Source organism: Gavia stellata, chromosome 26, assembly GCF_030936135.1.
Source record: "Gavia stellata isolate bGavSte3 chromosome 26, bGavSte3.hap2, whole genome shotgun sequence".
Lineage (NCBI taxonomy): Eukaryota > Metazoa > Chordata > Aves > Gaviiformes > Gaviidae > Gavia > Gavia stellata.
This window is the reverse complement of record NC_082619.1, coordinates 3471027-3493707: the sequence shown is the minus strand read 5'-3', so window position 1 is coordinate 3493707 and position 22681 is coordinate 3471027. Positions and strand designations below refer to the sequence as shown.

General features: G+C 40.1%; 1 protein-coding gene across 3 annotated transcripts in view; it reads right to left on the bottom strand.

The window, feature by feature from the left end:
• The window catches only part of ARHGEF12 (Rho guanine nucleotide exchange factor 12), a 76739-nt gene that overhangs the window by 35284 nt on the left and 18774 nt on the right, over positions 1-22681 (bottom strand). For 2 of the 3 annotated variants that reach the window (XM_059829623.1, XM_059829624.1), the window contains exons 2-4: positions 7725-7748; positions 6893-6981; positions 5227-5283 (exon numbers count right to left, since the gene is read on the bottom strand). In XM_059829623.1, coding sequence (XP_059685606.1) covers positions 5227-5283; positions 6893-6981; positions 7725-7748 — 170 coding nt within the window. The remainder of the gene's footprint in view (positions 1-5226; positions 5284-6892; positions 6982-7724; positions 7749-22681) is intronic. The other variant, XM_059829625.1, reaches the window with a different exon arrangement.

Below are 22681 nucleotides of genomic sequence, written 5' to 3'. Positions count from 1 at the left end.
TCACACCACAAGTCTCAATTTCACCCAAGACCACCTTTTGATTTTTAGAATGGGGAGTCAATTGAAATTGGGACAACTCAAACCCAAATTAGTCCATTATTGCTTTTTCCCTGTATTTGTTCACTTCAGACAAGAAGCAGGCACTTAATCCTTCTCCCAACACAATATAAAAGGCTGGAACGAGGTCTAGGTAGGTCGTGATTGATGGAGATACACAGCAGCTTTCTAGTGATTTTAATGAAGTTATTTGAAAGTTTTACGAAAGTAACACTATTACCTGCAGAACTAGATGGGCTTTGATAGCACTCCTTCTCTGAACCAGGTAGACTAAAAAGAGCAACCTTCAAGTGTTCCCTTTTACTCTGCTGTGAGGAAAAATTAGCAAAGAAACCCCCCAAATCTGTTATTTGCTCACTTTTGTTCTTTAAATAAAATACATTCAATTTGAAATCTGCTTAGTGGCGGAATTTTAAGACCGGAGCAGCAGTGTTTTCATTACCCACGTCTTGTACCTTGAACACCTCATTAGACACTCTGGAATGGACTGAAAGGAAAGCCACAAACCACTGAGAGCCCAATGACACGCAATGTGAAGTTTTCAATAGCTGTTACTGTCACACCTGGATATCACAAGTACATACAGGAACTCTTACATTAAATTACTAAAGCAACTTCACCCACTTTAATTAAAGTCTATGAACTTGGGGCAACACTGAAGAGTCCATGTTAGCAAGTGGCAATCAGCTTTTCATTAACCTTTTTGGCTTTCGTGTTCCAATTCTTAGTGTTTCCTGGATGGAAATCATGAGTCATTCATTTTGAAATATCTTACCGTGATATTTCACTTTTTCCAGCTGAAGTTTAGTAAAGATTACAAAGTCAACAGAACCCATCATTGATAGTATTCCAAATCAGTAATAATCTTACTGCCACATTCACTTTCACGTGACAGGATCTTGATGGCATGAAATGAGGAGACATCACTGTAACTATGCTTTAAGTAAACAAAAATCAAACTATGTGTTCATATCTTGAGCGCATTCATAAAATTCTGTGAAGAAAAAAACCAAATCTTAAACATCCTTTTTCATCCTCATGCCTATTATAATTCCCCAAACTCATTGGTATAGCCTCAAGCCAAGAGTACAGTAAAGCAGACTAACCATGTGCTGTAGGTAAAGAGGTTTAAGATCAGAAATGAAAGCAGTTAGAAATTACCAGTCTCAGAAAAAAGGAACTGCAAGAAAAGCTAAGACCATCAACTCTTCAGCAGGTGGCACTATTCCCTCTGCGACATCGTGGCTCTGTTCTCCAGCCCCGTTAAAAGTGTGCCTTTTGGATAACAGGGAAGGGTGAAGTCCAAACTTCTCAAGGTCATGGACACACCACGGTAAAAATGATTGCTTCAAACAGTTTTGCCAGATCCATTTCGATTGTCCCAGAGCTTCTCTAGTAAAGAGATCATTCACCTTCTTCTCTTCTACAGATCCTAAATACTGGGAAGTCACTCAATAAAATAGGAAATTTCATTTCCCTAGCAGTGCACAACAAATAGAGCAGGGGTTCAGTCTAAAAACCTGACTCACTAGAGAGAATGGAGACATGAATTACATCTCCCATAATACAATGTAGCTTTTCCTCTGATTAAACTGTGTGGGACATGGCATGGGAGGAGACTGGTGAACTATAACCTCCCTGGAGGCATGAGGCCACAATGGGAAAATGCAATTTAATATAGTGATTTGAAATGAATCATTCAATAAACAAGAACAAACTCCTTAGGGTTTAGAGAATGTCCAAATTTTTCACTTCATTTGGGAAGCTTTATTTCTATAAAATATTTTCAGAAAGCCCACTCCACAAAATAAATAAAACATAGGATGAAATTCAGATGTTCACTTAATTCTAGTTATTACCATGATCTTCATACCAAATGCCATATTAGCAGCATTCTTCAGATTCTTCCACTAACCTGGTAACAGAAGTCACGTAAAGTCAGAGCAAAAACTGTATTGTTTGAAATTAGTGCAGCATATAGTGTCTTGATGAAACTGCTAATAACAACAGCACTGAATACCATTCATAAAACAAGGCTTGGTAACCTTTCTAGAAAAAAAGCACCATGTATTTTAACCATGATAAATAGAACTATCTGCTCCCATGGCAACGACACATTCAACCCCTGTGGTCGAGTGCCCCTTGCACTCGCAGCCGTTTCTGGCTATTACAAGGGCAGTGATGAGGGGCTCCCAAGAGTCCTTTCAACAGTCTGGAAAAATGGTGGCCACAACATAAAGACACAAAGCTGACAAGAACTGCAAGAAACAAACCGGGAAGAGTAAGTTGGATTTAAAAACTTCTCATCAGGGGTAAAATGTGGGGTTTCAAAACAAAAGGATTTAAAAACCTGTCCCAAAGTTGAAGAGAATATGTCAAAGAATATGTATATGGTCTAGGCTAATATTTGGGCCAGAAAATGATCATTACTAAATAAAAAGGAAGGTATCTTTGGAGAGTAACAAAGTCATAGGGAAAAGGGAAGAGTAACTGATATCCCACCTACCACCCTGAAAGCTAATTTCAATTTGAAGTTCATTTAATAAACAAGAATTCTACTTTGAGAAACAGGTATCAAGTATTGTGGGAGGTTATGGCACAAATTAGTAAATTACAGCATATCTGAAACTACACTCAAACTCTCTCCTGATCATCTAAATTTTGTTCCATACACAGATATGAAATAGTTGGATTTATGGAAGAAAATATCACACTCACTATAAATCAATTTCTGTGTATCAGAACAATTTCCCTACCTAACCACTCTGCCCCCCCCTCAAGCCACTCATATGCTTCAAGAAATTCTGGTCTCTCACTCCTTAATTAAGAATTTCAAGAGGCAGCAACAAGCATACACAAAAGCCACACCTCCTTTTCCTGTTGTCATTCAAGACTTTTTTATTATTCACTTTCCAATGGCTAGCCAAAGAAAGACATCCAGTCACCAGCGAGAAAAATATCAGTACAGTATTTCTACTTGTAGGTTTTTTAAATAGTTTGGTCCCATTCAAAGCAAACAGCAGACTTCTCTACACATACCAGAGAACCTGGGAAAAGTAGAGGGTAGAGACAAAAGGCAGGGCAAGGTCCAACATTGCAAAAGCCACTGGAAAGGAAGGATGAGTGAAAACTGCTCCCATAGATACTGGACATGGATAGAGCATCTGCAGGAAGCTTTGGGGGAAGTAAAGGCTTACGTTAGGAAGTCATGTTTCTTTCTGCCATACATGAAAAACCAGGACACTGTACAGACTGAGGGAGAAGTATAAACACAGATACATTCCATCAAGCATACCAAATGTTTCCTGTAATTAACCTACAATAGTTTGACAGCACCTTCAGTGTATTATGGGTAAGCAGCATTACACAAAAATTAATGCCGGTTCAAGACGTAGGGATCTAGTCAACCTGACTGTGCTGTCACTAACCAGCATCTACCTGGCAAGGGGAAGAACTGGTCAAGGCTTCAACACAAGCTCATCAGAAGCATCATCCCAAAATACATGTTTTTCAAGCAGGCCATTTCCCTGTTCGTTCTCTCTGAGCACGGGAGGGGAACATACAAGCTGCAGCAAGCCAGCTCTCCCTAAGACAGGTTTCCAGCTCCACTGAAGCGAATCAAGGCACTCTCAAAACCTGTTTACAGTTTCTGAGGAACAGTCTCACACCCTGAGGAACATGACTGCCATATTACCTTTTTTTCTTAGGGGGAAAAAAAAAAAAAAAGTGTGTGATTCAAAATTCCAGGGAAAGTTAAGAGATCTCATTTTCACAGATGGAACAGATCACACCTCCCTAAACTGCACCAACTAAAGGGCTTTTGCCAACATGCCTACGTTGGTTTAGAAGGAACTCTTCAGGGTTGGTGTTTTTAGGTTTTAGGGGGGGGGTGCTTTTATTTTTTTAATGTTCCTTACAACCAGAGCTATGACAGCATCATTTTGTATTACACAGGTGGTTTAAGAAGTTGCATTACAGCCATTAACACCTGGCAGTTTTATTTTAGTGGAATGATAAAGCTGACACTGGAGGAGTCATTGCATCTGTTCGGAAGCCCACAGCAGCTTACACAGCAAGCAATTTTCTCTACAAAGAAAAATCAGAAAGTACCACAGACTGTTCTAAATATCAAGGAAAAAAAGCAGGAAAGGAAGAGAAAGGCAACTTGTGGCTAGAGTCAAGACAGAGCTGGACATGTACACTTAGAAACATGAAATGTAGCGGTACTAGCCAGATTCAACCTAGGTCCAAGGGTCTTCAGAAGCTGGTAGAGGCCAAAAGACCACCCACCAACTTGTGAAAACTTACTACCTTTTAGTTTCTAAAGATAGGAGTGCAAATCTCTTTAGAGACTGGAAATTCAACAAGTCATTAACATGAAGGTAGGATGGGGAGAGTGTCACAGCCCAAAGAATGACATATCTGACGTAAGCTGAAGGAGGAGGATGAGCAAACAGGCTGTATTTGGTAGACATTGTCTCCAACAGTACCCGTCAGGGTATACTGACAACACAATGATGTGTGGGGCTACTCCTATCCCAAACTGTTACACGCCAATTTGTTCCAGTCTACAAGCCCACAACACAGTAGTGATACACAACAAGAAAGGACTGCCAAGAAGTTACTCCCTCTTCAGAACAGAGAATGGTGAAGTTCATATTGTTACATTTTTTAAAATCGTTTACAGATACATTTTTCCACTTCTGTGAAACATGAAAAGGAACTGACACAAGATCCTCTACAAATAATGCAAAAAAGATTAATTGCTGGTTCATCCAGATTAACCTCCACAGTTAGAGCAAGACACAGACTTTTCTACAACCACAAAACCTCTTATGGAGTCCAGCATGAGCTGTGTCCTCGTACAATGCCAAAAAAACCCAGTGGCACAAGATCTCCAAGAAGCTCAGCCCCAGCAAGATTTCCCAACTATTAATAGGTAACAGGAGAATCCAGGTGACAGCCTACGCTTGCCAGGTATGGGTTAGTTTCCAGCCACTACAAAAACTACAAGCTGATACACTGAAGCAACATTTAAACCCAGTTTCCCACTCCCTTCTGCAGAGCCAACCATGCGGATCACATAAAGGATAAAAGCCTTGGGTGCACAGACAGAAAGCATAGAGCAGACTGCAAAGGTGCAAGGCTGCAGCAGCTGCTTTAGCTTACCATATGTCTCGGATCTACTCTCCTCCGAACTAGACTTTGTCTTCTTGGAGGAGCTATCTGCACAAGAGCAGGAGAAAAGGAGAGAGAGATATAGAAAATATGGAGACCAAACATGAGAAAAAAAACTTCATGAAAAACACAGACTGATTTATTAGGTTAAATCGTGCAAAACACAAATAAGATGTGAACAAAACATAGGTGAAACACTTGGAATAAGGGGTGAATAATTTGAGCATGAAGACACAGGTAACAACACAAAGAATCTGTTACAGAATCTAAGACACAGTAAGAGAAGTTCTCTGCAATGAACTACAGAAAGTGTTCTGGATAAAAAACAGTCCAAGCATAGAAACTCTGGTAATGTCCGTCTTCAGAGTAAGTAATGGACATATGCAGAGTAGTTCAGCATTCTGAATTCACCCCTTAAAATGAAAGGGATTTTATGAAGGCTACAGTACAGAGTTCATCTATAAGACCAGATCATAAGCATTGTAACAGTGGTGCCAGGTAACAGCTCTCAAAATTGGAATGACTTCCATCAGATTAAGATTAGAGGATTCCTGAAGTTTGCTTCTGAAGAAACAAATTCCTTCTACAAAACAGGTTCGTAGCCTGAGACCTCCCTGGCCTACCCCCAAGCTGAAGTAATTTTACGTTACCTATTCCCAAGGACAAAGGCAAAGACGACCAGCACTAATTCAGGTTTTCTCCCTTATGGGTTGTTGGTTGTTTTTTTTTTTTTATTTTAAACAGACCTTAAAAGCCCATTTTAATTTATTTTGTGCACCCTAGGAAGGAGTCATGCAGCTAGTGGTACAAAGCATTAATGAACAGGACAGTTTATAAACATCAGCTTCAAATGCCTTGTACAAAAACACATTCTACAAGTTCTACCACCTCTACATTCAAAACTCATCTCTTCCACAAGCCCCGGGGGAAGAGTGGACTAAACAGCAGAATGCACAGACATGAAAAACGCACGTTGCATGGGGCCAGGAGGCTCAGACAAGAGCCTGTCATGCATTTCATGAACGCACACAGTAGTCGCTGGGTTAGCGTTTCAGAGAGAGAATGAAGAATCCCTGCGTGCATCCTAATGTCCAAGACAGCACTGGACAGGCTTACCAAATTGACCCAGATTTAGCCGTTTGGAAGGTTAAAAAAATAGGATAGCATATCCTTTAAAAATAGACCTTTATCTTAAAATGCATCATGTTGGAAAGTATAAATTCACTTTACAAGTGACAGAGATGGATCAAAATCCACTAAGGCTCACAAAAACCACCCCAACAAGGAATACCAGCCCTAGTCAAGCCTATATTATCTCCAATTTCACACTTCAACTAAACTACTCACAACTAATTACAGTATTTGCCTACTGAAACTTCAGATTGACTTTTCTGAAAGAGGAAGTTATAATTATTCACTGATACCACTAATCTAGGTTTATTCTTGCACAGTTAACAGCTGCTTTGTAGATGAGCATGTTTAAAAGCAAGGCCATATTCATTTCAATGCCCACGTGCTTCAAAAATGCTTTGCAATCACAGAACAACACAATTCTGAAAACCACATTTGCTGACACATTAAAATCATTTTTATTCTGATCCCCAGTACTTTTCAAACTGAAGACTAGATTTTCACCTGTGAAGTTTTAGGACTTTACCTGTCGGATCAAAGTCGTGCGTACTACTGCAGCGTTCAACCTTCTGTTTCTTGTCAGCTGGAGACTCTCTGCTCAGAATGCTGCCGTGTCTGCGTCAAACCAAAGCAGAGGATCCTGACTACCGTACCACAGAAGCATTGCCTACCTGGTGAGGCTCTTGGAAATAACCTTAGCTAGTAGTACTTGTTTGCTAACAAGGAAGTTAGATTAAAATGTCCACATTAAGTTCACCTAAGAAATTTATTCCCAGACTGAATTCAAGTGGAAAAATGATCTCTCTCAGAATCTTTGGGAGTGCATCTAAGGTTCTAGAAACAGTCTCATTAACCTTTGAAATTATTAACAGCAAGTGCATTCTCCTTATTTAACACCAGGCCGTATTTTATTTTAAAAACAAAATAAATTTAGGTTATATAAAACTGAAAGAACTCCTGAAATCTTAACTCTACCTCCTCTCCCAGCAATCCTTAAATATCTTTGTATGCAAAAATTAAAGATTTATAATACCCCACCACCCCCCCAAAGGAAGTGTCTGTACATCATGCATCAACAAACAGCGTCACTTTCGCCGACCATCTCAAATCTCAGGTAAGACAACCCGCCAGTGTACGTAACAGAAATGCAAATGGTAACACAATGCCATGCACTTTAAGTACACCACCAACGATATTTTTGGCACCCTGTCCTGATCTGGATATTAATTTCCTCACATCTGTAATGGGTACTCCTATCTGCGGCTGTACGTATTTTTTCCTCTTAAAAGCATTCCTCCTTCAAAAATGTTGTATCATAATTTGCAATACAGATAAACAGTCAAAGTTCAGTAACTCACCTTGTAGGTTTTTTGAGAGGAAACCTGAAAAGAAAGAACATAAGTTTAATGAACTTTCTTTGTTTCTCAATATTACGTTTGCTATCAACACTAATGCTTAAATACAAAGTTATTTTACACTTCTGTAACGCCTTCACAAAAGAACAAGTCTTTTTTGTTCTTCTACTTCAGCCAATTATTAGTCCATTTACAATTGATTCAACTAGGTAAAGAATTATTATCAGTATGCTTAGGCTTCAAACAGAACTAAGAACAGAAGCAGAATCTGTGCTCTCAAATCCAGCATCTATCTTTCTTAGTAGAGTATAATAGCTCATGGATCATCTTCCTCCCATAACAACTAGTTCCATACACTAAAAATTAATGTAGCTTGATTGTTTTGTCCTGCTAATGGACTGAGTACCTGGTACCTAATGAAGGTCCAAGCTCTAACTGAAAAATCTCCTATTAGCTGATACATTCCAGTTATCTCCATCCTGCATGGGTGCTGTGGTACCTAGTAATACAGGAGCACATGCTGACATCTCCTCCTAACAAGATTTCTAATTATTTTCATGAAACTGTATGAACTTGCCATCTTTGAGACAAGCACAACAGACTAAAGTTAAGCTGAAATTATATTAACTATTCCAATTATTACTGGGACATACAGATAAAATAGGCAACACAAACCCAGTTAAAGGGAGGAAGAAGTGTATACACATTTTTTAAGTAAGGAAGAGATGTGGGACTTATGAAATCGGAATTTTTCTTCTTTGAATTACTACAGAAAAATGACAGAGCAAGGTGTATGCCACCCAGCTTAAGGTACCAACTTCTACTTTCACAAAGCAGAACAAGTTTTTTCTCAGAACTTTTCAAAAGTTTAGCTCCATTCCTACTTGTCAAATGTTTTTAGATCCTTTGGCTGGAAAGCAATAGAAACATTTAGAGCTGTGTGTGTATGTATAAGAAAAGAATAGATAATTTAAAACAAAAAGGTGACTTAAGACATCTACAGTGATTATAGCTGATAATTTCCTCCATATACATAATAGTTATCCTTATTGCATTCAGTTTCTCCTACTTATACAGGTTTTCCAAGAGTAATGGGGTGAGGGTTAGAGGGAGGCAGGGAAGAGATTCAAGTAAAAGGAAATCTAATACCACAAAAGTTAACAGGGCATCAAACAATTCCAATTTTTTTTCTCATTTTCCCTTTTTTTAAAAAAAAACTCAGCTTAAACAGACCTATTTGGTAAAGATCAATAGTCCTGTGGTAAAACTGCATTAGAAAAAGACAGCATCAGTGCAGGATAGTCCCAAAGACACCACCTCCAAACCCAGACTCAACGGAGCTGAGCGATGGCCCTGTCCAGCCAAACTGGTCCAACACACAGAATCAAATGATTCTCTGAGAGCATTTCAGAGCATTGCAACAAAAGATTCCTTGAGCACCGCCAAGAAGACTGCACAAGACGCACATGTTGTGTTTTAAGCTCCTTTCTCCAAGGGAGGGACACCTTGTCACCTATTCTCTTTTCCTTGATAACTATACACAGACTTGCCCTGAAGAAATACCGCAATCTTAGAGCTACAGTAACTCCCTCCCCATTACCTAAAAAACATAACTGGATACACAGCAGAAGTACTCAACCTAATCCCTCTCTTTGAATAACAGGTATTCCATTAAATGCGTATACACCCAAAACGCTGGCCAGCTCACACACGTCAATCCCCTATGCAAGCATGCACTAATATGGCAACTCCAAAACGAACATCTGATGACATGTTATGCAAGCGAAATTAAAATGTTGTCTATTACTGAAAATAATTACACACATCAAGACACTTGCCATCTTTTAGATAACAGCCTCAAATTCAGTTGAAATGCAACAACGGCTTCAAAATTAAGGGGATAGATAGGGCCTTTGATTGCATAAGCCTTAGGAACCTATGGGTAAAGCAGCACAGAAGTTAATTAATTAAGAAAAAAGGTTGCATACAGACTCCACAAGAAGTGGTAGTCCTCTTTCCTCCTCCCCCCAAAAAGCACTATTTTCATCCCAGAAGTCTGGGAAACCCACTCTGATTCAAATAAGAAACGTGTAACTCATCGAGCCTCTCCTCATTCTGCTCTACTCGCAAAGCCAGATCTCTTCAGCATTCAGTCCTCCCATTTACAAATTTTAGCCAGTAAAGAACTACTTTGTGCAAGACAGACAACCTGAACCCCAAAGCAAAGAAAAATGTCATCTCAGGCCAACCTAACCCTGTCCGAACACTGTATGGTAAACAGATGCAGTAGTAATCAAGTGTTTCATTCAAAAGCAGAAAAGGAGACAAAGGAATCCTGGGAAAGACAATAAAGGCAGGAAAACATGCTTAAGATGAATGATACCACACTTTTTATCTAATGCATTTGAACTTCTGAGCTAATCCTAACACTACTAACAAATATTTTAATGAAGCATTTAAATGAAAACCTTTATCCCATAGTGTTTCTTACCAGGCACCCAGAACCCCCGGGTTATGCTCCTGCAGCAAAAGAAACCATTTATGAAGAAAATAAAGTTAGTTCACTGTTGTACCGTTTTGGTTGGTTCAGAGCTATTTATTGTCTGTTCAAGGCTGAAGTGCAAATGTTCTATTTTAGAGGTCTAGAAAGTTGTGTAAAACCTTTCTACTTATTATATGGAAACCACTGACATTAATTGTTTAGAAAGAGAACCCTAAAGATTTTATATATAAAATGGCACTGAAATCATCAGGAATTTTTTCTGTGCTTTGACGTTAACGGTGAACATCAAAGTCGCTCTGAGGAACTGCCAAAATCCCCCAGCTTCCTAGTCTAAAGCCGCAACTGTGCTCGCAGTTGTAGGCATGGCACTTCAGTACAGTCAGGACTTGCAAGGAGCAGGCTAGCTCCAAAGAATCCCCACCACATTGATGCTGACACCCATGGGAAGAGACGCGCAAGCCCAGGTCCAGGATGGCACAAGCGCAGCGCTCGCTCCCCTTGGGCTCCGTCGCCCCTGCGCCCACAGGCGTGCAGCTGCGGAGCACGGCTGCGGAGCACGCCGGGAGTGGCTCCCGGAAGCTCTGGAGCCCCTTGGCCACCCGCCAGCTTCCTGCGTTTCTTTCTTCTCCAAAGCACAGAGGGAGGGACATGGTGGGGAAGCCGGCCAGGCAGCAGGTCACCATCACAGCAAAGCCTCTCGGGCACACACAGCAGGTTCACTAGAGGCCGTGAGGCTGAGTGAGCTCCAGGCCCTCTCCTGCACTAGCTTTACTTCAGAGGTATTCCGTAAAACCCACGGAGTAGGAAGGGGGTGGGCTGTGTTCAGCTAGGCTGGAGGTGAAGCTCCCCAGCCCCCCCCAGAAAAAACCCCCTCCCAGACCTGAAATCGTTCCAGGCCACTGAGTTACGAAATCACAGAAATTAGAGATGGAAGAGTTGGCTGAGCTAAGACTGCAACTGTGATTTAACGTTCTTGCTAGCCAGACTGTGGGGAGCACTCAGTATAAAGTTCCTCCTCTTTTCCCAGTTTCCTACCTGAATAGTACCTAGCATTTCTTGATTTGCTGAAGATGTTCTTCAGTTCCCAAACGCTATGTCAACTTGTATACTACAGCAGAAAGCAGAGTATAAGTGGATAAACGGCGTACAATCAAAGAACACAGAAGAGCTCCCATGAGTTTATCCAACAACTATTTGTATTTCAGTGCAACTTATCTTCAATTTGAAATAGTATTAAGCTTGAAAGTAATACTGAAACTCCCCTCACTGTGTTACAGCATCCAGCACTATATATAACATATAAAATGTATTTCACCTACTACTGTAAACACCACGCAAGCTGAAGGCACAGCAGGGTGCGGTTAACAGCTGGAGACTTAATTCCAAATCTAGCTGGCAAGTTTAGGCTACATGATAAAACCCTGTAGACATTTTGTCTGATAACTGATGAACATCAGCACATTTTCAAACAAGTTGTTCCACTCTCCCAAATACCAGGAACAATTAAAAGCCAAGTCACATTTTGTTTTTAAAATACTGGGTCAAATAATTTAAGTACTTTAAATGCATCAAATTACTAAAAGTATGTCTCATTAGTCATGCTGCATTTGGAAAATCTATTTACTGTAAAGCCAAGTGAGTAAAATACACCTACAACTAGTAACACTGTAGATTAGAAATTATACTTCTCCAAATTAGCTCACACATGCATGCACCATTCAGTACTGGACCAGCGCCTAATAACTACCTTAAAGCCAAGACAGAAGAAGATAGTTTTAAGACCTGATGTGTCAAAAAACACCAGAGCAAAGAAGGATTCCCAGCTTCCAACAGTACAAAGCATTCCATTCTAGCCTGGGAGGTTGAAAATACATCTGACCATAAATAGCACAGCATTCAGATAACCATGTTGGGTTTTTTTTCCTCCCATACTAAAATATTACCAGAATTCAAGTATCTGCTATCTCAAAAACTGATCAAAGACAAAAATATTTAGATTCAGACAAGGGCCCCAACTTTGGAAATATTTATTCATGTGCCTAACTTTAGTTCCATTTATTTCAGCAGGACTACTCACAAGCCTGAAATTAAGCTTGTGTGTGTTTGCACGATGCAAGTATAAATTATTACAACTTGTGCCGAGATGAGTAAGAAATATTGTGAAACCCATACAAAAGAGAACAGCCAAAAACTGCTTGCTTGACAGAACTAATCTTTAATTAGGAGATGAACAGCTGCAATAGAAGCTTCTTCATTGCTTTATTAGTTTCATTTAAGTAAGACATTGCTTGCTACAGACAAACCTTCTTACAGAATTCTAAATTGGAAAGAAAAGCAGCAAAAACACCTGATCACCCCAAAACCAGGAGAGATGAGAAATATTACGGGTTCACTCATTCGTCTTTTTCACACACTTAGAAAGAGAAGAGGAAAACCAAAGGTTAGCTCAAAGTCCAATCTGCCCCCCCAATAAAAACCCCAATCCATGTCTATCTAAAATGACATCATCCTACTTCAGGAGGTTTTCACCTAGTAATTAGTCAATGAGAGGCCTTTTGCCAGCACCACTTCCATGGATTTTGGTGAAAAAGCAAGTTGTGTAACTGGCAGCTACCCTTCTGGAAAGCTGAGCTGGATTGTACTCTCCTCTTGCTCATACATACCCAAACAGATCCTGTAACTGGAAGAACTGAAGTCTGTTCTTAGGTGACAATTAAAAAAATCACTGAACAATTTCATGACTACTAGGGCATACAACTCCTTTGGTACCTATTAGCCTTCATTTTCAACACCCTGATTGGACCCTGCACTGACAGTAGTCAGAAAAAAAAGCTACATTTTCTGTTTAAATCTAGCAGGTTTAAGTAGTAAGTGCCTTGAAAGCACAGTAAGCACGGATGTCTTAAATGCCGTTCTGCAGATAATTCCCAGAATTTCATCTTGAAAGAGACGGGAAGAAACAAAAAAAAGAAAGTCTGTTTGTTTTCCCAGTTTGCAGATGTAGATATCCACCAGAACAGTTTTTTGCAGGGCTTAAAAGCCCTGAGAAAGGCATTATGGGAGAGTGCTGACATGACCTGAACAAAAGCAGCACCAATGTGACCTTAATATAGAGCTAAAGGCAGTCTTCTGTCACAACAAAAAGGGGTAGACATGTTCTGTATAGGACAGCGGGTGAGTAAAAGGAACTGATGAGATAGCAAATGACAGGCGGATAGAGAGAAACACAGATGCAGCAAGTAGGCAACTATTAGCAACCAAGAAAAAACGCAGACAGAAGTCTGCCATTTCACTGTACTGCCCACAAACTACCGCTGTAACCACATCAGCTATTCTGTGGACAACACCGATTCAATGCATCAAGTCTATTTACCTTAGCATTAACCCACTTGAAGAGCATTTTTATGCAGTGTCATCTTTTCCCCTATCAAAATACGGAAGCCCAGGAAACCACAGAGTTTTCTTCCTCAGAAAAGCCCCACTGCATACTGCTGACAACAGATTGTAACACAAGGTGGAGGGAACAGCCAGGCTGAGGAAGGGACCCAAATGGCATGGATTCCTGGGAGCTGTCAGAGCCTACAAACAGATCTTACGAACTTGTAGCAAGTGCACAAGAAGGCAAAACCGAGCAAGGCAATAAAAGTTTCCACGTTATTTTTGTAGGAGTCCAAGGCAGCAACCACAGCTGACGCAATGACTCATGGAAGAATCGTTCATGGCATTATTAGCTTTCAATTACCGGCAGCTTTGTGAACAGGCCTTCTGAGAAGGAACATAGGAAGTTTAGTGAAGTGACTGGAGAGCCCATATAGCTAATATCTTCTTGTGTCGACTCCACACAGTCCTCCCATCTTCTAAACATTCCCAGCAACTTCAGTGTTGGATTTGCCCTAATAAAGCATCAGTGAATACCTCCAACTCAGTCAATGTTATACTGTTTTCTGGCTCACCAGCATTTCTATACATAACTAGAATATGCCATTCAATTTTCCTTTTAGGTTAGAAAATGGAGAGTAGCCAATGTAGCCCATCAACATACTTCTTGATGGATCAGTACAAGGATAAATGCAAGGGACCAGCGCTATGGCAACCGAAAGTGCTGAGTTAAGCACTTAACGCAAACTAGGTTAAGATAAATTTGATAAAAATCAAGGAAAAAAAATTATGCTTTTTCATATGTCTGGAAAGCTAGCAGGTTTCTGATGGTCTTTAAGAAGAGAAGGTCAGGACTCCAGGAGGAAGGTATTTCTACAGGGAAAGAGCATTCCACTGGTGCTAATGAGAGCACCTTCCCATCACAGGGATGCTTCCTCTTCAAGCTTTAAAAATAATATATCTCTCTCTCTTTCATTCTTGCATTAACCGGATATTTATTCCGGGTGAGGGTTTCGTCAAGAGGGGTGAAAAGAAGACAGCAGCATGAGAAGGAAGCAAGAAAAAAAAATGAGATTATAAAGATGAAAGAAAAACAGGACACAAAGATAAGTCTTCTTCATAAAATGGATTACAAGAACATGGAGATTTTGCCTCCACACAAGAAAGTACATGGAATTTGCTGATGATACAGGTAGTATGTCCATCCAAATGAACATTGCTCCCTCTGGGAAATACTCCTTTGCAGATAGATGTGACCAGCTCTAAAAGGAGCTTGCAACCGTGTCTGTTAAACAGACAAAATAAAAAAAAAAAAGAAAAAAGAAAAATGACAAGCAGGATACTTTGAATATACCATAGCCAAGTAGTTCTTTCCTTAGCACCCTTTCGCTGTAAAACTTTCAGATGGGAAGGGTTTATATTTCTCTATGAACAGTAACGTTTGGAAAGGGTAGAAGAAAAGCATCTCTACAGAAGTTTCATCCACAGTTCAGTCATTCAGTCCCAGCCCAAGCAAGTGCCTCAGCTATTTTCCATGACACAAGCACTTGGATTTTTCCAAGAGCTGATGTCAGGGCTTTTCATGGAGAAAGAACTGCATTTACAGGGCAGGCAAGGAAGGAGGGCTTCCCCAGCAGCTATTCTCAATGTGGCCTTTGTGCTGCTCTGCTGCTGAAGCCAGGACCCTGCAAGAACTCTTAGTCCCCACAGAAACTCTACAAAGGGGAGGGGACAGAGACATTTTCAGCAACCAGTACTGTTCTTCCACTCCTGACTGACTTCCAAGGCTCAGAAGCATCAGCCTTCCATCTACAGGGCCTGAAGTTACAGCCTTTTAAGACAAGGACACCTATTGTTTAATATCTGTACAATGGGGTAGAAGCAGACAAACAAACTAAAACTGGGGAGGGGGCAATGGAAGAGAACATATATAAACTAAGTTGCTCATGTTTCCCTAACGCTACTTTTAGATTCAGCCTAAAAGCAAGATCTGAGCAATAGGGATGCAGTTTGCCCACAGAACGTAGTTCAGAGCAGGAATAAACTCTGCTCAGAAACTGATGAAGAACAGAGGTCGACAAATCACAGGTGATTTCCTACTAGTTTCCCAACCTGACTGGTTACAAGTTACTAAATCCATCAGTTTCCACCTCTGGGAAAGAAAAATTGACAACTTTGAAATGGAAAAAATTAAATGAAGTAAACACCAGAAATACTGGAAAAGGCCAAGTATTTTTCTAAGATGACCTTCAGAAAACGTTATCATAACAAAAATTTAAGCAAAACCCTAGTGCACTGCAGAGAGGAAATGTCCATGATTTGTGCATTTGCTGCAAGCTCTTATTGCATGACCCACTTAACAGAATTGACCAGGTACAGGAGAAAGGTCAAGCCTTGTGATCTAAGAAATTATGACCCAGTTTTCTTGCTTATTTATTTATTTTTTAAGTAGGCTATAGACAAATATTTCCAGGCATGGAGAGCTCAAGCTTCCCTGAAGCAAGGAAAAGCAACTAATATGCACAGTTGGGCCATACTAGAGGAGCTCCAAAATAGCCTTTTTCTCCACATTTTCCTATCATCTTGGCAACCTGAGCTTCAGCTCTTTGAGGGAAAAGAAAAAAAAAAAAGTAGAACATAGGTGTTCTGATTCTTTTCTCCAGATTTCATTTCTGAAAATAATTTTAAATCCCTTTCCCCACAGACAGATCCTCTATGAAAGAATCAAATAAAGCAACAAGGTTTCTTGCGCAGACAGGGCGTGGCAGTCAAAATTAACCTGCCTCCCTAAACTGGAGCTAATTACGGGGAAATGAAATGTTTGCTTTGCTTGCCAATAATTGCAGTACAGAACTGGCTCAATGGAAGCAGCCCTACTCCCCGCCTCCCTACCACCACTCCTCCTACACGGCGTCTGGAGAAGCTTTCTAGTTAGATGCACACAAAAATCAAAGCAAGAGACAAAGGAACAAGAGCGCTGCGCCAGACAATTTTATTTTCCTAAACCAACCATAGAAACCTAAAGCCATCAACTGCCACGGGATTTGCTTTCACCTGACACACACATAGGGCTTGGAGATCACTCGTTGTGCCCCAGCGCGTCAAGCAGTTTTTGCATTTCATTAGGCACACAGCCTAGTTCCTTATTAATGCCATACCTAGCTTGTGGTTGTTATGAACCAGCAACGAGGCTACTGTGGAAACAGTTCTTAAAAACAGCAAAAGACAGCAATTAGAAAGGGAGGAGAAAAAACACAGTGCACGTAATACAACTGGAAATGTAGCTTTCAAAATACCGTAACACTAACTCCAATTATCCAGCTTTAAGTTTTGCAAATACATGTACAAGGTTCAGAGCCGCATTTGAATATTTGGCCCAGCACTCACATTTCTGGTGAGTAAGTGAGTACAGTTGCCTGGCACAGGAACACCACACCTCTGTAGCTTGTAACTAATAAATGTAGCTCGGGTGCTAGATACCAGTATGAAAGTATCCTTGTTAAGACACATTTACTGTTCCTCCAACATGTCTTTCAAAAGATGTTTTAAAGAACCAACAAGGCTAAGTTGCTCTTCCGCTCCTTAGCATTATGAACTCTCGCCTGACTTAGTATCTCACTGTAGATTTACCTTGATACAGATGTTACTACAATTTGAAAACATTAGCAGAAGTACATAGCTCAGCAACACCTTCACCAATGGATTTATATATTCAAAAGGTATTATCAGTTTGTCTGACCTACTGTACAATGCAAAATTTCGTTAAGTTACCCCTATGATAAATAAGGTCAGCATGACTAAAATACTTAGCTCCAAGAAAGGCATCTTGTCTTAATTTAAGTTTTCCTTCAATTCTCTCGTTAACTTGTTTTAAAGGTTAATGCGCATTTACTGGTCTAGAAATGTAATGCCAACACTTCAAACCCAAGACTTGCCTGCTCATCAGAACTACGAGCTTATCAGTTCAAAGCTAAGCAGACACTCAAGCAAAAAGCATTTTCAGCCCTGCCTTTCCTTCTCCCACCCAGTCACGACCCTCTGGTCAAACTACAGGCATTCTTCATGGGATGTGCAGAAAACATCCACCCTTACGACCTTTGCAAAGCTTCTAAATATTTGCCAGCTGCAATAAACTAATTTACAGCTAATGTGTCTTAAACTACCCAAAGGCAAAGTGCTCCCAGTGGCCTAATTTACACCAGAGAAAAATTGGATACACAGTTTTACCAACGAAAGCTGTAGCATAGAGAGGACCAAGAAATCATTACCACATTGTTGCTTAACCTGTATAGTGTATTATTAGCTCTCAGCCCTTCACAGCTTCCAATCTAGCTAATTCTGCTGGTGAAGTTTTACTCATGTAGATGCAAACACCAAGGGCAACAGAAATCTAAACTATTTAAGACTAAATTAAAAACATGCAACTAATTGAACATTTCACCTTACTTGCTTCAAAGCCTCCCAAGAGGGTTTCTATCCTAGCATTGACTCCTATTTTAGAAGTATCCATGGAAAGTTTCTCAACCATACATCTCAGTTTGTCAGAATTTACAAAAAAGAAAATATGTGGTGTAAACTGAACTATAAAGAGATTAACAACACTACATGCTGAAGTTAAAGCTATCTTAGTTATTTACATGGCCTAAGAAAAATAGACTTCTGTGACATGGAAACCTATTATTTCTCCACTGAAATGCAGGTCTCACCTATAAAACACAAGACAAAAGATGCATATAGCATATATTGCACGAGAAATGAAAAAATTTACACAGGCTTTCATGACATGCTTTGCACCTTCGCATTTCATCTTCCCCTTCATCTAAATTACAGGATAAATCCAGAAAGACCAACTGTAAAGAACTGGAGCAGAACACAGGATTAGGATTTCACAGCAACACCAAGTCCTGTTTCTTGTACTATAAAATGGAAGAGAAAAAACAGTAGCAAAGCCATGGTACTTGTAAAATGGCTCAAGATCCTGAGAACAGCATGTGAGTCAAATACATTGCTATTAATAGGCCTCCGAATATGTTTGTATTAGTATTTTCCTCTTGGGTCTCTTAAAATAAATAAAAATACAAGAAAAGAAAACACATTTACTCAGGAAACCTACCAGCTGCTAAGAGGTGATGGCAGCAAAATTCCGCAAGACATGCGGCAGCAGTATAGAGATAACCAAGCTATCAGAAATATCAATACCAGTTTTAAGTTGTTTTTCCACCCCCTTCACTTACACCGGTTCTTGGTACCTTCTCCTCATACAGGCACAACGCTGAGAACTGCCAGCTCTCACTGACTTTGGTGAGAGCAGAGCTGGCAATAACTTGCAGATTGTCGCTCAGTATTTTAGACAGTTATCTCTTCATGTCAGAGCCACCTACAGTGTGGAAATGAGCATCTGGCCACAAAGGGAAGTAACCACTTTATAGCATATCCACTCAAACAGAAGAAAAAAACAAAAAGGCTTTTACATATCTACTGTTATATATATGTACATATGTAAAAACCAAGTCCCCCCAGCAGCAACTAGCATCTCACTGCCCTTCTACATCAAATCCTCATACCCATATATAAGCAGAAATTATTGCAAATGGAGAGAAGTCTCTCAATGCTCTGACGGCTGTCACTGTATTAACACTGCTTCTGCATTCTGCACCAACAGTACTGTCCAGACCATCATTGTGACTATCCTCTACTGATGCAATTTGCTTAATTTTTAGAACACTTTACAATAAAATCAAAAAAAATAGGAAACGTCAGTGAAAACTGTATTCAGAAAAAACCACACACAAACCACTCAAAGATGGTTTCTTGAACACCAATAGCTAATTTAACATCAACATGCATAAAAGATCAGCTTATCAAAAAACACATTCATTTAGAATGGAAAAGCTGGTGAGAAGGTTCTGCTAACATGCTGGTATGTAATTCAGCATTGGGAAATGGAAAGAAGGTAGTGCTGCCAGCATCTACATCTGAAGCATCCTCCTTAGCTGTCAAAACCTTTGTTCTTGAGCTGAGACACTGAGGCACAGATTTTCACAGCAAGCCTATTTAATTGGCCATTTTCACAATGAAAATACAAAAGAGTAACTAAGGTTTACATAGCAGCTATTAAAAGAAAAGAGCAAAAAAAAAAAACCCTAAAAGAGGAAAACCTCCCCTCCCGCCCTTTTTTCCAACAGATATTAAAGGAAAAATCCTTTCTCTCTCCTCTGCATTCAAGGAAGCTATTTTCTCATCTTTCAGTATATTCACATATCACAGAATAGGAACAAAGACTCTCAGATATTACCTGTTTCACAGGGCAAAGTCAGCTGAACAGGGAGATCCCAAAGGCCCATTTCCAGAGGGAGTACACCGAGACCAAGTCCTCTCCAAGGAGCGCAAGCTACCCCTCTTGGAAGCTTTCTGGTTTTTTTACGCTTATCCGATATCCTTGAAAGGCATCTGCCTGATTGTTTCACTGACCACTTGAGGGAAGGGAAGAAACTCCACCTCTTCTCTCCCACCTCCTCCCAACCACCATCCGCCGTGGCCCAATGCTGCACTGCCAATGGACACAGAGAGAACAGCATCCATGTACATCCCCCAGAGACTGCACACAACAAGAAAGCAGAAGAGAGCTAGGATTTTAAAATTTAGCTTTGCCAGCTGTCCTGAGGGACAGAACAATATATACCTATATACATATTTATGTATATACAATATATAGATACGTATATTTTATATGTATTTATGCACGTATGCATGTATGTGTATGTGCATGCATGTCATTAAATCACATCACTGATCAAAGAAACTGCATCACATGAGGCACATGAACAAAGGCTTGGCATAGGGCAGCGAGATTTTTCCTTCAATCCACTTTCAGCCTTTTACAGGGTCACACTGTGCCACGTAATGTATTTTGTTTTCAGGCATTTTGAAAACACCCGACCACCGTGGCACCTGAAAAGCACACAGTCTCAGAAAAACAGAGCCTCTGTATTGTTTTACAAGAGAAGAGGGCAGGGAAGAGGGCGAGAATGAAAGCATGCCTCTTTCTGTCATCCAGGGAAAGAAACTGGGAGGTCAAAACAGGGGGGCAATAAGCTTACTGCTCTTATAGCTTATATGACTGGTCAAGCCCTGGGGAAGAAGGATTGGAGGGTGAAGGGGCTGTTTTCTTTTTCTGCCCCAATAACCTAATTAAGTTTGTGAGCACTGCTAGCGGGATAGAAATTTCTTCACGCTACACTGTCTGTTTGTGTTTGATGAATGTAAGTCTTCCCAGGGCTCTAACCATGCCCCAGGCAGTGCAATGCCTGGCTCTCCATTAACAAGCATCCAAGCTGCCACGTACAGCAGGATGAGAGAGAAAGCAAGATCTCTATTTTAGCATTTGCCACAAAACCAGCTAACTCAATCAAAATAAGTTTTGGTGATTTGAATTACCATTCCTAATTAAATTCCACCTTTTTCCCAAATCATGGAGCCTATTAAAAAGATGAAACTGAAGCAAACCACTTAATATATTAATAGTAGTCACTTACTTCTGCATTTCCTCAGTTCTCATGACAAAATTTTTTAGACTACACTCACCACAACTTCTGTGCTGCCCAGTCCAGTGTGTGCTGGTACCAAATATAATCTCCAAGCCACAACTACATCAAGGCTACAATTACACAGCAGACAGGAAGCCAAAGAAATCAGCTTCTACCCCTACATCTATCTGCTCCATGGTTCTAAGCATGCAATAAGATCCCAGCCAGAGCTTGTATTTTCCATGCTTCTATCTTTTCCAGTGGCATGCATTATAATTTTCTAAATAGTAGTAAGCTGTATTTCATTGGTTCGTATTTTGAAACATTTGCCCAGCTCCTCATTTTCTAGGAATTTCACAAATCAGAAAAGAAAATGTCAGCTCTCAAAAAGAAAATGGTAACCAGAAGAAAGCAAAAAACCCAGTACATAGCCAGCTGCTCAGATATTCACTGGCTAGCACCCCTTCCTTTCAGAGTCCTGGTATATGTCCCGAAGCACAGAGCAAAAGATGAACAGTATGTTTTTTTAAGCAAACATGAATTTACAAAGAGTTAAGGAAGCGAGGGAAAAGTTGTTGCAAATCTCAGAGCAGAGCTTCATATCCAGTTTATTCATGCCTGAGTGAGAATCACGTGCACCAAACAGCTACTGCTAAGGCATAAAGAAGGCGTCAAAACAGAGATACTTTTAGACCTGGATAACATTTTAAAATCAAGTATTCCCTAATTCTTCTCCCTAATACTCCTCATCATTAAGTGAAACATAGACGAAACAATGTGAGCAGGCCAATATGCCTTACTTCGCTAAACTACGTTTTGCTTAAAAACACTGTTGTTTCCCCGTTTCCTTCACTGTGCCAAGTACTCTTTTTACCGACTGCAGCAGTCCAAACAATGCACTCCAACAAGAAGAGCTCAGAATGGATGGTCAGAAGCAGATCTGCTCCCTTCCACAGAAATTCACATTCCCTAGCTGCGTGCCTCAGTTTACCCTTCAGTAAAACTGCATATTACCCTACTCCAGGGAAATACCACAAGTTTAAGATTTGTAACTTGCTGTACAATCATAAGAACAAATATGTACAACATTGTAGAGTATTTTATTTATTATATTCTTGCAAAACTCAAATTCCTCTGAGCAGAGCTTGCTTTTTGAAATTTGCATGTAAAATATTTAATTTGAAACCATTCAGGTCAGTGAACAAATGGAGGAATACAACAGGAGTATGTTTCAAGGCTGTGTTATGCCTTTACCTCAGAAGGGACATTTTCAATCCCCTTAAACATAAAAACTCTTACTGGCATCAACACTTGGGAAAAGAAACGCGTTTGTACCATGAAACAATCTTAAAAGCTTCAGAAATAGATATTGCAGCCTTCTCTTTATTATGACAAAGTCAAAAATGCTTTGAAGAAACCAAATGAAATTTCAGCCTATCGGGAAAAGTATCAAGTAGAAAAAGGATTTAAGCACAGGGCACAGCAACAGCACTTCTGGAAAACTATTACAAGAATGAACTCTTCAGCCCAACATTGAATTTGTTCATTTCTTG